The 17,260-nt window shown below is 40.6% G+C and overlaps 1 protein-coding gene across 6 annotated transcripts in view; it reads left to right on the top strand.

The window, feature by feature from the left end:
* Positions 1–17,260, top strand: part of SLC8A1 (solute carrier family 8 member A1) — a 442,687-nt gene that overhangs the window by 388,973 nt on the left and 36,454 nt on the right. For all 6 annotated transcript variants that reach the window (XM_043468408.1, XM_043468407.1, XM_043468405.1 and 3 more), the window contains one exon: positions 8,621–8,896. In XM_043468408.1, the coding sequence (XP_043324343.1) occupies positions 8,621–8,896 (276 nt within the window). The remainder of the gene's footprint in view (positions 1–8,620; positions 8,897–17,260) is intronic.

Below are 17,260 nucleotides of genomic sequence, written 5' to 3'. Positions count from 1 at the left end.
ATGGGGTCACAAAGAGTCAGACATGACTGAGAAACTAACACACTTGACTTCTTCTGCATTCCAATCCCCTATGATAAAAAGGACATCCTTTTTGGTGTTAGTTCTAGAAGATCTTACAGGTCTTCATAGAACTGTTCAACTTCAGCTTCGTCTGTATCAATAGTAGGGGCATGGACTTGGATTTCTGTGATGTTGAATGGTTTACCTTGGAAACAAACCAAGATCATTCTGTAATTTTTGAGATTGCACCCAAGTACTGCATTTCAGATTCTTTTGTTGACTTTGGGGGCTAGTCCATTTCTTCTAAGGGATTCTTGCCCGCAGTAGTAGGTATAACAGTCATCTGAATTAAATACTTCCATTCCCATCCATGCTAGTTCACTGATTCCTAAGATGTCAGTGTTCACTCTTGCCATCTCAGGCTTGACCATGTGCGATTTACCTTGGTTCATGGACCTAACATTCCAGGTTCCTATGCAATATTATTCATTACAGCATCGGACTTTACTTTCACCACCAGATACATCCATAGCTGAACGTTGTTTCTGCTTTGACTCAACTGCTTCATTCTTACTGAAGCTATTAGTAATTACTCTCTGCTCTTCCTCAGTAGCATATTGGGTACCTTTTGAACTGGGGGAGCTCATCTTCCAGTGTCATGTCTATTTACCTTTTCAAACTGTCCATGGGGTTTTCCAGGCAAGAATACTGGAGTGGGTTGCATTTCCTTCTCCAGTGGACCACATTTTGTCAGAACACTCCACTGGTATGCGTCCATCTTGAGTGACCCTGCATGGCATGGCTCATAGCTTCATTGAGCTACACAAGCCCCTTCCCCGTAACAAAGTTGTAATCCATGAAGGGGAGAAATAATTTACAATCATATAAAATGGGAAAGAGGAAAAAGAAGTTTTTGGATCACTGAATGAGCAAGACAGTAAAAGCCACTGGCTTTCAATCAAGTTCTTACATATAACAGAGAGAGAGAGAGAGAGAGATGAGAAAAGAGAGCAAAAATTCATCAATTGAATCAGTTCTGTTTGTTCTCTTAAAATTAAAAGGGGGTAAATTAGCTGATTACTAAGGTTTCTTTCATTTTTAATAGTTAATAATTCTGTAAGAAGGTTTGAATAAGAGAAATAGAATTATACACCAGATGAGTAGAACTTGATTTATAATCATTGTATATCAGGTTGCAAAAAAAAAGTAATAGCTATGGAAGAGAAAGTCCATTCAGTAATAAATTAGCTTTTTAATTTGTTTGAAGGCAGCAAATCTTTGTGCTCAGAGACTAAAGAGACATAAAATCAAATCAGCCACACTTGGGAAAAAAGACATAAAATTTCAGAAAGAAATTATGCCCAAACAATGTCTATACAATGAAGAAAACCACTTTAGTGATCTACATTCCCAGTTATTGATTTGTATATTACATGGGGCTGCTGAGTAACACTTACCAGGCTTACAATATTGCATGGAAGGCAGTGTGATTGGCCACAAATGTCATCCTAAATCAATCATATCATACTCCCGGAAAGCATTCTGATCATTTCCATTATTCTCATATTGGAAGATAGTCTTACAAAATAAAAATGGACTAATGATAAATAAATAATATTTAGAAGGCTCTGAAAGTCAAACATTTTCTCAGGTTAACAACAGTAGAGGTTCTGTAAACTGCTTTCCATTACAAACTTGTGATAATTTAGGCCAATTTCCCAAATTCTAGATGAAGAGCTGGATGCAAACCAGGATGTTTGATACAGATAGTTGACCTTTGACAACTAGAAATGAAAATAACTTGCTGTACTCTAGATATTCAAAATCAGCCATAACCATGATGTTCTCCCTTACTTGATTGTCTTGTCTCCTGGGTTTAGTTAGTCCCCAGGAGTTCAAGAAAGAATATACGGCTGACTTTGCCAAGAGTTATCATATCTAGAAAGTAAATGAGAATACAAACATTACTGATGATGCAACATCATTTTTGCATTCCTACAAAAAGGCAGAATTACATTCTACAGCACAGGGCATTAGAATAATTCTCAGATTTAGACTTTGAATCAGTGTGCAGTGATCAATGCTGTATTCCTCGAGCTGCTTCAGCAAGACATCATGGGAAGTAAAATGTTCCATGGGCTGTGAGATCAAATCCCAACTCAGCCACTTACTGACTGTGTCATTATTTTAGAAAAGTCACTTAAAGTCTCTAAACTTCAGCCTCTTCATCTGTACGATGGGATTAATGATGCCTACCTCGCAGGGTTATTGTAGGGATTAAATAAGATCGGGTTTGTGAAAAAATTTAGCTCAGTGTATGACATTTCGTAGACACCCCATTATGCTCTCTCCCTCTGTTCTGCCTTTTTTTTCTTAAAGCCGCTCAGGGAAGCTGCAATGATAACAGCTCATTCAAACAGAATATAGATTCTGTGCAATTAGTATCCTCAGATCCTATTGATTTATTGCCTTTCTTTTGACAAGTAACAGTGGTGGAAGATGGCACGCCGGTCTGTAAAGGGGTTTGCAGTTTTACAAAGGACTTGGGCATTTCCTCTCAGTCCTCACAACAGCCCTGTGATGTGGGAATGTAGAAACTTTTCTGACTGAAGAGGAATTGGGGCCTAGGATGGCCAAGCGTCTTGCCCCAAACCAAGCTATCAGAACCAGAAGTTGATTTAAGTCTTCTGAATCTTCTGAACCAAGTGTCCACTGCACCTAGCAGCCTCTATTTCTGGTTCTGCAAGTTCTCCCTGAGGCCAGACCTTGAGTGCCTTATAGAAGGATACAAATTAACACCTGGCTTACTTTGTTTTTAAATATTTGTTTATTTATTTGGCTGTGCTGGGTCTAAGTTGCAGCATGAGGGATTTTTAGCCGTGGCATGCAGGATCTTTAAGTTGCAATATATGGGATCTAGTTCCCTGACCAGGGATTGAAGCCAGGTCCCATGCACTGGGAGGGCAGAGTCTTAGCCACTGGACTACCAGGGAAGTCTCTGCCTGGTTTACATTAGATGCTGTAAAATGTGCAGTTGTATAATGTCCAGGGGTTGCCTTTCATGATCCGTTAATTGAGCTGATGATGTCTTAGTTCTCATGCTGCAGAGCAGGGCCAGGGAAAGTACTATTATATCAATAGTTGAAGTCAGCTCTCTCCACTCTGTGTAGTTTTAATGATTTGGCTACTTTTGTAGTTATATTTAGGAAGTCCAACATGTATCAAGGAAACCACTGAAAGGGCCATGGGAAGGATTATTGAAATATAGCTTGTTTGTTATCTTCCCATTAGTGAAGTCCATAAAGCTGAAAAGAAGGATTCTGAGATAAGAGGACCCTTTGCTTGGAATTCTATAAAAGGAAACCAACCACCCTGCCTGTTCCTTTGCTAATACAGAAGAGAAACTCGAAAAAATTACCTAGCGTCCGGTAATGCTGAGCTGGCAAACATACAGAAACAGCAAATTACTATCATCTTTGCCATCACATAAGAGATGTTCCAGGTGCTTTTTTTTTTTTTTAATGCTCCACTGCTCTTTGCAAGGTGCACACTTTTAAGTATAATACAGATGCTGATGAATGAACACAGTATTTCTTTGTCCTTCTCCAAGACAGGGTAATTGTGCATCATACATGGCAATCAGGGGTCATTTTTAATATTTAAATGACATCTGAGTTGGAGATTAAAGTTTATAAAGAGCAGTGAGATCCCAGGAAAAATGATGGGAAGCCACTTCTACTTTCAAATGCAATAAAACAGATGGGCCTCCCAGTCCAGACTTAAGCATTAAAATGTTTAAGACTTCTTATAATGCTAGAAGCCTACAGAGGGAAATTCTCTCTCTCTCTCTCTCTCTCTCTCTCTCTCTCTCACACACACACACACACACACACACATTTTGCATTCCAAACTTATGGGTCATAAAGTTAATTCCAGAGGGCAATATCAGATTTTGTTTTTAAAAGCCTAGAGTGTCACCTTAGGACCCAGCACCTTGACTGAGCAATTAGATAATGATGGGGGAAACACCATAACAATACTAACTGGAGGGAAATAATGATCCCGACCATGATAATCATTACCTTGAAATATCCTCAAACATTTTGCAGAGATGATCTAATTATTCCCTTGCACGTCCCTCCTGGGAATGGTGTTATTATTTCCATCTTGAAGACAAATATAATATCCACTCTTGATTTATAAGTGTCATTTCTTATGAGAAGCTTCATTATTTGTTTTCTTTTCATCTTCATAATATGAGACTTAGACACCCGAAATTAACTTCGTAGAGTTAGAGGCAGAATGATCTGTGTTTCTATGAATGATTGATTAAAATCTAGTGTTTTCTAAACTGTTTTAATCATGCATGCATGATGTGAGCATAATAAGTCGCTTCCTTCATGCCCGACTCTTTGCAACACTATGGACTGTGGCCTGCCAAGTTCCTCTCTCCATGGAACTCTCCAGGCAAGAATACTGGGATGGATTGCCATGCCCTTCACCAAGGGGTCTTCCCGACCCAGGAATCGAACCTGTATCTCTTATGTCTTCTGCATTGGCAGGCGGGTTCTTGACTATTCACACCACCTGGGAATCATATCCCCTATAAAATCATAAAATCTTTACAAATATAGAAATTTTGAAGAATCAGATACGAAAATATAATTAAAAGGTCTAGTGCTTTTTCTGAGCTTTCCTAGGGTATATGCAGCACCACCCCACCCACCCCCCACCCCACCCCCGCCTTGGAACTTTAGATTGAGAAATAGGGAGAAGAGGAGGCACAGAAAGAATTAACATGGTCCTCTTTTTCGTGCCTCCACCACCCCCCGCCAAATAAGACCTGACAACTGCAACTCTCGCAGTGAGTTTCACCTGAAACTCAAGTGGAGGGTAAGAGGGAAATGGGAAGAAAGGTGAAATGAAGTGGAACTGAAAGTCAAACCCATTTCACTTGCCTTCACTAATCAAGGTTATTTTACAACTTGCGAGTCCTTCAAATAGCTTAAACAATAGATGCTTGCCTGAGATGTTTTAGGCTGTGTCTAGTTGGAACTGAGCTGATTAAGACTGGATGGGACCACGGACCCTCCAATTGGGCATGCATGAGTGCCCACTCAGTGACCCTTTGAACATTATGCCTGTGCAGAATCAAGATTACTGCATCTTTGTCCAATCACCTTTCCCCGTGCTCCCCATGTTCCAGACTACCTTCTTCTTTATTCGTCATCCCGTAAATATCGAAACCCTCTGCTTAAAAAAGGCAGATTTGAGATTTGTCCTCCTGGCTCCTCACTTGGCTGTCTTGGGAATAAACCTTCCCTTTACTGCAAACCTCAGCCTCTCAGTGGCTTGGCTTGCTATTCTTAGGGCAAAATGAACCTGGTTCAGTAACAATAGGAAAAAAAGAAGAAATGATAAGGAAACAAGAAAGGAGTAGGTAATCAAAACACTGAGTGGCTGTTCCTACCTGTCAGTGCTATGATACAGGATGCTTCCAAAGGGACTGTATAGTTTGCTAGGACTGCCGTAACAAAACACCCTACACTGTAGCTTACACAACAGAAATGTGTTTTCTCAGTTCTGGAGGATGAAGGTCCAAGGTCATGGTTTTGATAGGTTCAGCTTCTCCCGAAGCTTCTTTCCTTGACTTGGGAGAAGGAAGGGCTTCCTTCTTGCTGTGTCCTCACATGGTTGTTCCTCTATGAGGATGTGCCCTTGCTGTCTCCCTGTGTATCCCAGTTCCCCCTTACAAGGACACCAGTCAGACTGGTTTAGGGGTCACCCTAGCAGTCTATCTCTTTAAGCCCCTCTGTCCAAATACAGTCATATTCTTGGGTACTGGGAGCCAGGCTGAGTCTGGAAGAGACACAGTTCAGCCCATAACATGCGCTTTTACTTAAAAACATCTTTGACTTTCAGGCAAGGGAGATATTAAAAATGCAATAATAACCATACAGCATAAGCACTGTCCAGATGGTTGTTAAAAGATAAACTGAGGCACATTAAAAGCTTTTAAGACTTTATTTGACCAAACATGGATTCACAAGAAGCAAGAAGCAAGAAGACTGTCCGATTGGCTCTAGCTTAAGCAGTTGCCTTACTTGTGAAAGTTGGCTATTTGAGATTGGTGACTCCTCAATTTCATTTTCTCCAATACTAGTGTAGGTATAGGAATTGCCTCTGGCTGAGGTTTTGGCTTGCTTACATCAATTCCTAACTAAGGCATTAGAGTCACCCTAGTGTAATGGCCAAATGGCCTCCTTGGTCACTTACTTTAACATGGTCATCCACACTTTCTCCCTCTAGTGAGTCTCACTTTTTTCCATCTGTTGCCGAGTCAAGTCCTAGTTAGTCTCCAGAGTTGATTCCATCCGTGTTTTGGGGGCTTCTTCCTGAGAGCTTACTCCAGACCTTCCAAAGCCTCAGACAGGGCTACTTTCTCTGTGGATGCCCAAAGTGTGTCTGTGTCTGCATAATAATTTCTGACCTTGTGCTTACTAAAGAGTGACCCAATGCCTCTTTTCTCATCCTGTAAGATGACAGATGACAAAACCAGACACGCCTTGTGTTTTGTGAGAGCCACTTTTCTTTCAAAGCTCCTCTGCTTTGAGCTGCCTCAGATGGCCTCTCCACAGAGAGTCTCGTGAAGGGCACACACATTGGCCCCATGCTGGCAATCTCAGATCTTGCAGTCAGCTGGGAAGTGTGGCCGCCCCACCTGCTGCCAGCTGCATTAGTTGGAAGGACAGTGGATCCCTGATGACAAGATTTTGGGAGGTGGTGGTGGTAAAACAAAGTCTCAAGGAGTTCTTTCCAAAGTGGCCACAAAACACAGAAATATTTATTAGCCCCTACTTCAGGAAGAGTTGATATTCAAGAAGAGTTGAAAATATGTGAATGGGGATTTTATCCCTATGTTGTTGCTGTTCATTTGCTAAGTCATGTCTGACTCCTTGTGACCCCATGGACTGCAGCACAGTAGGCTCTTCTGTCCTCCACTATCTCCTGGAGTTTGCTCAAACTCATGTCCATTGAGTTGGTGATGCTACCGCTATGTCACAATATCACATTGTAAATGAAGTCTCTGTCTTAAAGCACTATTATTGATTTCCTGACTTCTTTAAAGAGTAACCCTGAATTTCTTGGTAGTATTATTTGATATTTGATTATAATGCATTGATAGTATCATGTGACATAATTGGCAAAATTGGTATGGGTGTATCCATTATGTAATTAAGTACTTAAATTGAGTCAGTAGGAATCCAAACACACATTCATTTAACTTAGCTAGCTTATTGCATATGCTGGAGATGAGATCAAACACTAAAGACACAAAAATGAACACATTCCTGCCCTTGACAAGTTCACAGTCACAATGGAGGAGCAAACAGGTACAATCTAGAGACTGGTTCTCAAACTGAGCATGTGTGGGAATCACCTGGATGACTTGTTCAGACACCTCCCCCTTCACCCCCTCCCCCCTAGTTTTTGATTCAGTGGGGCCAGGAATTTGCATTTCTAAAAAAAATTATTGATGCTGCTGCCACTGTTCTGGGACCACACTTTGAGAACCAGTGATCCAGTGTTACCAGTGTTGGGGGGCTATGGAAGCTTTGAGAAGTTCCCAGCATGACTGGAGGGAGAGGGGGCAGGGTTAGGGAGAGTTTCACAGAGGCAGTGATGTTTTAAAGAATAAAGGGGGGGGGGGCGGTTAGGATATGCCAAGCGCTGCTGCTGCTGCTTCTGCTGTCGCTTCAGTCATGTCTGACTCTGCAACCCCACAGATGGCAGCCCACCACGCTCCTCTGTCCCTGGGATTCTCCAGGCAAGAATACCGGAATGGGTAGCCATTTCCTCTCCAATGCATGCGTGCATTTAAAGAAGCTTCGGTCGTGTCCGACTGGGTGCAACCCTATGGACAGCAGCCCACCAGGCTCCTCTGTCCACGGGATTCTCTAGGCAAGAATACTGGAGTAGGTTGCCATTTCCTTCTCTCATGCCAAGCACATTTGGTTCTAAAGGATAAAACTAGGAGAAAGTACATTACATACAGTTGTTTTTTTTTTTTTTTAATGTTAATAATTCCATTTGGCCGGGATGAAGTTTGAGTTTGAAGTAGTTGCAGGAGATGAAGCTGGAGAAATATGCAGGGCTCAGAGGGCTCTATTAGAACATGGTCCTATATGAGATCATGTAGCCATGAATCCCCAAAGCCAGACTCCAAGCTGGAAAGAAAGATTCCTGGTAGAAGAATCGTCAGTTATCTTTCAGTAAAAGAGACTTCTTTCCAAACATGGACATGACTTTCCTGGTTTTGGGGAGAAACCCTGTTCATTTCTATGGAATGACAACTCTCACTGGAGGTGACGTGAGAGTAGAAAGTGTGTATTGTTTGCATATCGCTGGAACTGGTTGGGGCTTAAGTTTTTGCTGTTGTTCCCTGAAGTATGTCCGTACCTTAATAATTATTTGGTTGATTATGATTGGCTATTGGGAAACCCAAAGCTTTACCCACCTCTCAGGCAAGGGCTAAAAAGCCTGGGAAGGAGAAAGTGGGAGAGAAGGGAAGCTGAGAGCACAGGTGTTGATGAAATATCCTCCATCCCTTTCTCTCTAGGGGAAGATGACGATGACGACGAATGTGGGGAGGAGAAGCTGCCTTCCTGTTTTGACTACGTGATGCACTTTCTGACTGTGTTCTGGAAGGTCCTCTTCGCCTTTGTCCCCCCGACAGAGTACTGGAACGGCTGGGCATGTTTCATCGTCTCCATTCTCATGATTGGCATACTGACGGCTTTCATTGGAGACCTCGCTTCCCACTTCGGCTGCACCATCGGCCTGAAGGATTCCGTGACTGCGGTGGTGTTTGTCGCGCTTGGAACCTCAGTGCCAGGTAGGGAATACATACCTATGTGGTTGCCTCAGAAATGGAAGCCCTTTCACCTTCTTGACCTTTTTGTTCCTGCGGTTTCAAGGGCTGTGCTAACAAACCCAGCCGATGAAAGACAAAAGCCCAAAGCTATGCATGATGTCACTGCCAGCACATTGTCATGGCATTTCTCAAGGTTAGAAAGCTGGTCAGTGTCATCATGCTGACAGTGTACCATTCCCAGAGGGCCTGCCTGCCTGCCCAGAGAGAGCAGACTGATTTGATGGCTAGATTGATAGGTCAGCTTCCTATTACAATTAGAACTTTGAAAAACACAGCTGCAGAATCATCTTTAAGAAGAAAATTTCTGTCTTCTATGTATTTAGTCAAGTTTGGATGAAGCACTCACTGTATTTTAGGGTGGTTTAGTCACTAAGTCACTTCTGACTCTTCCGAACACATGGACTGTAGGCTGCTAGGCCTCTTTGTCCATGGGATTCTCCAGGCAAGACCCTGGAGTAGGTTGCCATTTCCTTCTCCAGGGGATCTTCCCAACCCAGGAACCAAACCCAGGTCTCCCACGTTGCAGGCAAATTCTTTACCGACTGAGCTATGAAGATAAACATTTAAGACCTGATACGATGTTCTCTTGACCCAAATATTAAAGGGAGTAAATAAAAAATTCACATTAACCAGAACAAGGAAGAAGTCATCCTGACCAAGGTGAGCAGACCAAGTGGACATCCCTTCATGCATTCCTATAAGCTGAATTTTTCTTCCAACCTACAAGCTATAGCTCATTATGTATACTCACTCTTCTGAGTAAGATAGCCTTCTCCTCAACATTACTTTGAGAGCAGTAATTTTCAAACTTTGTTGGGCATCAAAATTACCTCAGAGCTTGTTTAAAAAATGCAAGTGCCTGAGAGCCATGGAATTGAAAGGTCTAAAGAAGGGCCCAAAATGTGTGTTAAGCTCCCAGGTGATTCACAGGTGTATATCAACACATCAGAGTTTATTATAACTCAGGTTCTGGACCCACTCTTCAGCACTGGTTGACATCTTGACAGAGTTACAGCCTCAGCTGAGAATAACAAGACTTGTGTCTCTATCGACAGAAAGTCAGTGACAAGAGTTGCAGTGGACTTGGGAAAAGGCAGGACTTGCGGGGAAATGTAGCTATTCCCTTCCCACCTTCCACATTTTCCAGAGCCTTGATAAAAATGCTGTGACTTCTACTAACACTTGACATAGTTGGCAACCTGACTTTTGGTTTTTGAGACTGAAAACAAGCACAGTTGAACCATGATTTTTTGATCGAGATCATTAGTTGTTCTTCTTGGGTATTTATTATCTCTGTGACTATAGATAGATTACTTCTCTGAGCCTCGGTTTCTTCATTTATGAACTAGGGACAACCATACTTAACTTGCAGAATGAGGGTAAGGATTGGGAAAATGCTTGTAAATTATACAGCTAGTAAAGCATCTGGGACATAGAAGGAATTCCATAAAAAAGCAGCTTTTGTGACTATGGTGTTGAATGGCTAAAGATGATCTGATGAGTATGAATCCAAACCCTTCAGCCTTGAGAAACAAGGGATGGATGAAGCGTCTAGATTTACACTGGTCAGCCACAGCGCTTGGTGTTACACAACTGATTGGCTGTTTGAAAGTCTTGATCATGCGGGGCTCAGCATGGTTTGGGGGTCCAGCTGAGTTCATGAAGGAGCCAAGCGATTACAGGTGCTCTTCCTCCCACCTTAGTGAGCAGGGCTGTGCAAATTCTTCCTGTTGATTGCTGATCCTCAGAAGAGAGTAGATTCCCCCCTTAAAACCAGCTGTATTCCAACAGATCTGTATTTGGTCTTTAATTTTTTCTAAAAATGACCAGAAATGTAGCAAGCAAGAGGAAAAACTAAAAATATTCTTCAGTTGCTTTGTTTAGAGAACATGTACACAACCACAGGGCCTAAGCATTATGGTCAGCCCTAGCTCTGTCTCAGGTTACTATAGGAAAATGTCAGGGGATCTTCTTTCCTTAAGGCTTAAGTCGCTATACAAAACGGTGCCCAAGTCAGTGCACACTCTTGATCGTGGGTTTAACCCTTGAGGAGAATATGTGCAAATTATGGTAATGAAGGCAAAATTAGATCTCATGACAGTTATTCAAAATTAGCCTGAATTTCTGATAAGTCAGCAATAGGGCCTACCAAATGCATCTCTTACTTTAAAAGGGATTGAAAAAAAATGCTTTTCCTACATGAAATCCTTGGGTCTGAAAATGTTTTGGGGTGTTTTTCTTTTTTTCTTCATTCATATCAGTATCTCAAAGCTGGCTCCTTTTGCTATATATCAGTCTCCCAGCATGGCTCTGTATCTCGTATTTGAATGAACCCTTTTGAACATTATCGAAGCTGTATGATTAAAATTTCTTGTGTGACATGGAATGTGGATTACAGTAAACCCTAGTGCTTGAAGTTATTTGTACTGCCACTTAAAAACCAGTGCAGAACCCAAGTAGGGGTGTCAAGAGGTGAAAAGCCTGTGGGATTATACAGCAGAGTCATTAGTTGTCAAAATGGTTTCCCTGCATTACCATAAATTCTTCCCATTGGGAAGCAGATTTCTTTGTTCTGTTAGTGGGAGAATTCCTATAACTTGCTGTAATATTAACTGTGCAGTGTACTCCCCAAACGATATATTCACAGGTAATCTCAAGTGATCATATCTACATAAACAGACATTCCCTCCCCCCCACCTCAGAAAACTGCAAATTGTTCATTCAGCATCTTGTTCAATATTTCTGACTTCATCCTTCAATCCTGATGATTCGGAGCAGTGCTTCATTATATCTCTTGACTTCTTAAAGGGAAAAAAAATGCTATTCTTCGCAAATGACAAAGCCCAGTTACTATGGTCAGAAGAATAAAGAAAACTGATTCTTTTCACTTAGAGCCTACCATTCGTTAGTCCTAGAGCCCAGCTCTTTCTCTAGGCTGACATCTTACCAGTTTTCCTAGGGTAGAAAGGCTCCTGGCTAGTGTTTGATAAACTGCTGCCTCCTCTGATGTGAGACTGAGATTCTTAGATTGTGATGGCATTTGAGCATTGAAAAGCTTTCCTGCTAGTCCTCCCGACTCAGGGTGGAATTAAATATCTACGTATTTCATTAATGGTATGTTCTTACCATATTCAAAATCTTGGAAAAAAGAGCTTATGACTTTACATATGAGACAGAGCTTCTTCATACCAACTGGTAGTGAGATTTTATTATTAACCTACCAGCAGAGAAGGACTCTTGACAGCCCTCAGGTGTTCCTGTATAAACATAAAGACCCATACCTGATCATAGAGGAAGAGTCTTTTCTCCTGACTCACCCTTCCACAGAGCTGCCTTTCTGGAGAAGAAGGGGGCTTCCAAAACAGTGTGTTCCCACCTCCTTATGTTGGAGTGAACCAGAGACTGGTCTCCAGCCCTCTTCTTGGTTCATGCTCACTCCCTGGGCCATTGTCCCAGTCTCCAAGTCTTAATTACCATTGACACACCAGTGAGTACCAAGTGTACATCCCCAACTTCAACTTATCCCTGAGTTCTGGATTTGAATACCAACTGCTTTCCTGTATCCATACTGGATGTGAAATTCACAGCTGAAAAGCACCATATACCAAATAGAACTGTTGCTTTCTACTGCCCAGGTGCTTTATCTTTCACCCAAACCTGTTCTTTCTAGATCTTGCCTTTCCCTGGGAAATAGTATCATCTGCCCAGGTGTTCCTGACTTCTTTGTCCTCATCCCCAGTGAATTGATTCATAACTCCTGCAGATCTTTCCTCTACCATCTATATTGATCAGACCCACTTAGCTGTCTCTCTCATAGTCATGCTAGTCTAGGCAACTGTTTTTCCTCACTCTAACCCCCAGAGTAGCCTCCTGTCTGTCTCCATGCTTCTCCTAGAGATGGCTTTAAGATGTAAATCAGATCGCATTTCTCCTTAAAATCTCAGTCTTTCTCTTTCACTTAGGATAAACTTCAAAAGCATCACTCTGGCTTACAAAGACCATATGATTTGGTCCCTGCCTGTCTCTCCTGTTTACCTCCTTGCCCACTGTTTTTCAGCATTCCCTGGTGGCTCAGTTGGTAAAGAATCCACCTGCAATACAGGAGACCCAGGTTAGTTCCCTGGGTGGGGAAGAAACCCTGGAGAAGGAAATGGCAACCCACTCCAGTACTCTTGCCTGGAAAATCCCATGGACAGAGGAGCCTCGTAGGCTACAGTCCATGGGGTTGCAAAGAGTTGCACATGACTGAGCATGGTCTTTTTACTGTCTTTCATGCACCAAGTACATTCCTTTCTCATGGTTTCACTAGCTGTCTAAAATGCTCTTCCCCTTCATTTGCACAAGACTGGCTGTCTTCAGTTATATCTCATCCTAAATGTCACCTCTTCAAAGAGACCTTCCCTGACCATACCATATGAAGTAGTCACCCAGTTTTCCTGTGTTATATCACCCTCTTTGATATTGAGTGTTTATAACTGTCTGGACTTTTTTAGTCTGCTTTTGAATATTATCTTTGGCCTACTTTCCCCACTGAAATGTTTCATAGGAGCAGAAACCTTGCTTTTTTCTCTATTACATCCCTGGCTCCTAGAATGATTCCTAGTTAGCATATAAATAATGCAATTAGGTGTGTGTATATGTTTGTGTATGTGTGCTGTATATATAAATTAATGTACTATCATTTACACATGAGTATGAATTGGTCTGTCAGATTGCTTTCTTCATAACACCTTGTAGAGACAGCTAAGAATTAGAGTCAAGGGAGATGAATAGCTGTTTCTATAGTGTACTTATTTTTGAAGAATAGGATATATCTGAGTAGGTTATTGTAATAAGAAGGGGCTAAGGTAAATTTCAAAGCACTAAGCGTATCAGAATGGAAACAATGTTTTCTCATTCATAGTTGTGACTATGGTGGGAACTGTGAGGAGTAAGATATTATCTCTTCATTCTTTTCTCTCCTATAATCTCTGCTTCTAAGACCCAGAACTCAGGCCAGAACTATTAGAAACTTTAGATTTATAAAGTGCCTAAACAGGCAGTTTGCAGTGGATTGACATAAGTTCATAACCATGTTATATCACATTGCTTCTCTGGAAATACAGGTTTGAAATACAAGAGGTTAATGGGTAAGAAGGAACATTTGGAACCTAGCCTTTTTTGTACTTGGAACCATCTTTAATGGGCAATCTTTTAGCACAGTCATTTTACTTGAATAAGACTTGGGTATATTAAGATAAGTTTATACATCAGATTCCAAATATGAACTTTTTTCTTTCATCTCTAGCTCCTTTTGATTCAAACCAAAAAGAAGTAAGCATTCTTCTTTAATTACAGAGAAAACTCTGAGATGTTGATGGGTTGCGAATAGTTTGACCTGAGTCCTGTCTTGGTCTTTCTTCATATATCTTGATTGGTCTTGTGCCCAAAGCTTGCCTACTGCTCACTTCATCTTCTCTTTATTGACTGCTTACTTTTGGGACCAGAGCAGTTTAAAAATTGGGCATTCTAGGATATTCCTGAGCTACTGACATTGTCTGACTTCTGTTTCCTTCCAGTATTATGATTATCCTTTGAGTTCTGTCAAGTAAGAATTATTTTACCCTAGAGATTTTAAGGCATGAAGAAGAAGGAAATAGACAATTTTAGAGGTTTTGCCCTATTTTCTACATGGAATCTTTTTTTAAAATAATCCTTATATCAGATCATCTGTCATTTTCAAGTTACCACTTCCGACTTTTAAATAGCATAGGATGTACATGATATGAAACTAGCTATACTAGCCGTTCACTTTGCTCTCTGATTGCATTGTTAGTGAGTATGAACCACGGGGGTATAGAAACAAGAGCTTTTTCAAAAAAAAGATTTTATTGGAGTATCGTTCCTTTACAGTGTTTTGTTAGCTTCTGCTGTGTAGTAAAGTGAATCAGTTATACACATACATATTCACTCTTTTTTTGACTTCTAGACGTCTATATTTTTTTAATTGAAGGAAAATTGCTTTACAATGCTGTGTTGGTTTCTGAATCAGTCATAATTATATATATACACATATCCCCTCCCTCCTGAACTTCCCCCCTCCCCTCTCCTCCCCCTCCTAGGTTATCACAAAGCAGGGTTCAGCTCCCTGCATCCTACAGCAAATTCCCGCGGGCTATCTGTTTTGTATATGGTAATGTATGTGTTTTAATACTCCTCTCTCAGTTTGCCCCACCCTCTCCCTCCACAGCTATGTCAACAAATCTCTTCTCTACGTCTTCGTCTCTATTACTGCACTACAAGGTTCATCAGTACCATTTTTCTAGATTCCATGTATATGTGTTAATATATAATATTAATTTTTCTCTTTCTTACTTCACTCTGAATAACAGGCTCTTAAGTTCATCCACCTCCCTACGCTTACTCAAATTTGTTCCTCTGTGTGGCTGAATAATATTCCATTGTATACATGTACCATATCTATATCCACTCATCTGTGAGTGGACATATTGACTCTTTTTAAAATTTCCCCCCCATTTAGGTGACCACAGAGCATTGAATAGAGTTCCTTGTGCTTTATGCAGTAGGTTCTCATTATCTGTTTTTTACATAGTAGTGTATATATATCAACCCTAATCTCCCAATTCATCCCCCACCTTGATAGCCATAAATTTGTTCTCTACATCTGTGACTCTATTTCTGCTTTGCAAATAAGTTCATCTGTACAGTTTTTCTAGATTCAACATATAATTAATACTAAATGATATTTGTTTTTCTCTTTCTGACTTACTTCACTCTGAATGACAATTTCTAAGTCCATCCTCATCCCTGCAAATGGCACTATTTTTTTTTTTATGGCCAAGTAAGATTCCATTGTATATATGTACCACACCGTCTTTATTTCTCGATAAACATTTAAGTTGCTTCCATGTCCTAGCTATTGTAAATAGTGATGCAGGGAACACTGAGGTGCATGCATCCTTTCAAATTCTGGTTTTTTGATTCAGTTTTGTTTTTTGATATTGAGCTGCATGAGTTGTTTGTATATTTTGGAAATTAGTTCCTTGTCACTTGCTTCATTTACAAATATTTTCTACCATTCTGAGGGTTGCCTTTTCATTTTGTTCATGGCTTCCTTTGCTGTGAAAACAAAAAGGCTTTAAAAAAAAACCAAAACATTTTATTTTGTATTGAGGTATAGATGATTAACAGACAATGTTGTGATGGTTTCAGGTGAATAGCGAAGGGACTCAGCCGTACATAAACATGTATCCATTCTTCCCCAAACTCCCCTCCCATCCAGGCTGCCACATAACGTTGAGCAGTGTTCATGTGCTATACATGCTATACAATAAGTCCTTGTTGGTTATTCATTTTAAATATAGCAGTGTGTACACACATACCAAACTTCCTGACTATCCTTTCCTCCCATCTTTCCTCCCAGGCAACCACAAGTTCATTCTCAAAGTCTCAAAGTCTGTTTCTATTTTGAAAGTAAGTTCATTTAAATCATTTCTTTATAGATTCCACATATTAGGGATGCCATATGATATTTCTCCTTCTCTGTCTGACTTACTTCACTAAATATGACACTCTCAAGGTCCATCCATGTTGCTGTTAATGACATTATTTCATTCTTTTTAGTGACTGGGTAATATTCCATTGTATATATGTACCATATCTTCTTTATCCATTCCTCTGTCAATGGACATTTAGGTTGATTCTATGCCTTGTAATATGCCTTGGCTATTATAAACAGCACTGCAATGAATATTGGGTTGCATGTATCTTTTCAGATCATGTTTTTGCCCAGATATATGCCCAAGAGTGGGACTGCAGGGTCACATTGTAGGTCTATTTTTATTTTTTAAGGAATCTCCATACTGTTCTCTGTAGTGGCTGTACCAATTTACATTACTACCAACAGTGTAGGAAAGCTCCATTCTCTCCACACCCTCTCAAGCATTTATTTGTGGATATTTTTTGGACAGCCATTCTGACTGGTGTGAGTGACATCTCATTGTAGTTTTGATTTCCATTTCTCTAATAATGAGTGATGTTGAACATCTTTTCATGTGCCTATTGGCTATCTGCATGTCTTCTTTGGAGAAATGTCTATTTAAGTCTTCTGCCCACTTTTTGAGTGGGTTGTTTGTTTTGATGCTGTTAAGTTTCATGAGCTGTTATGTAAATTTTGGAGACTAATCTCTTATCAGTCACATCATTTGTAAATATTTTCTCCCAGTCTGTGGGTTGTCTTTTTGTTTATTATTTCTTTTGCTATGTAAAAGCTTTTGAGCTTAAGTAGGTCCCATTGTTTATTTTTCTTATTTCCATTACTAGCCA

The sequence above is a fragment of the Cervus canadensis genome, chromosome 5 (genome assembly GCF_019320065.1).
Source record: "Cervus canadensis isolate Bull #8, Minnesota chromosome 5, ASM1932006v1, whole genome shotgun sequence".
In the NCBI taxonomy this organism is placed as follows: Eukaryota; Metazoa; Chordata; class Mammalia; order Artiodactyla; family Cervidae; genus Cervus; species Cervus canadensis.
Note: the sequence above shows the minus strand (reverse complement) of the source record. Positions and strands in the feature narration are given on the sequence as shown.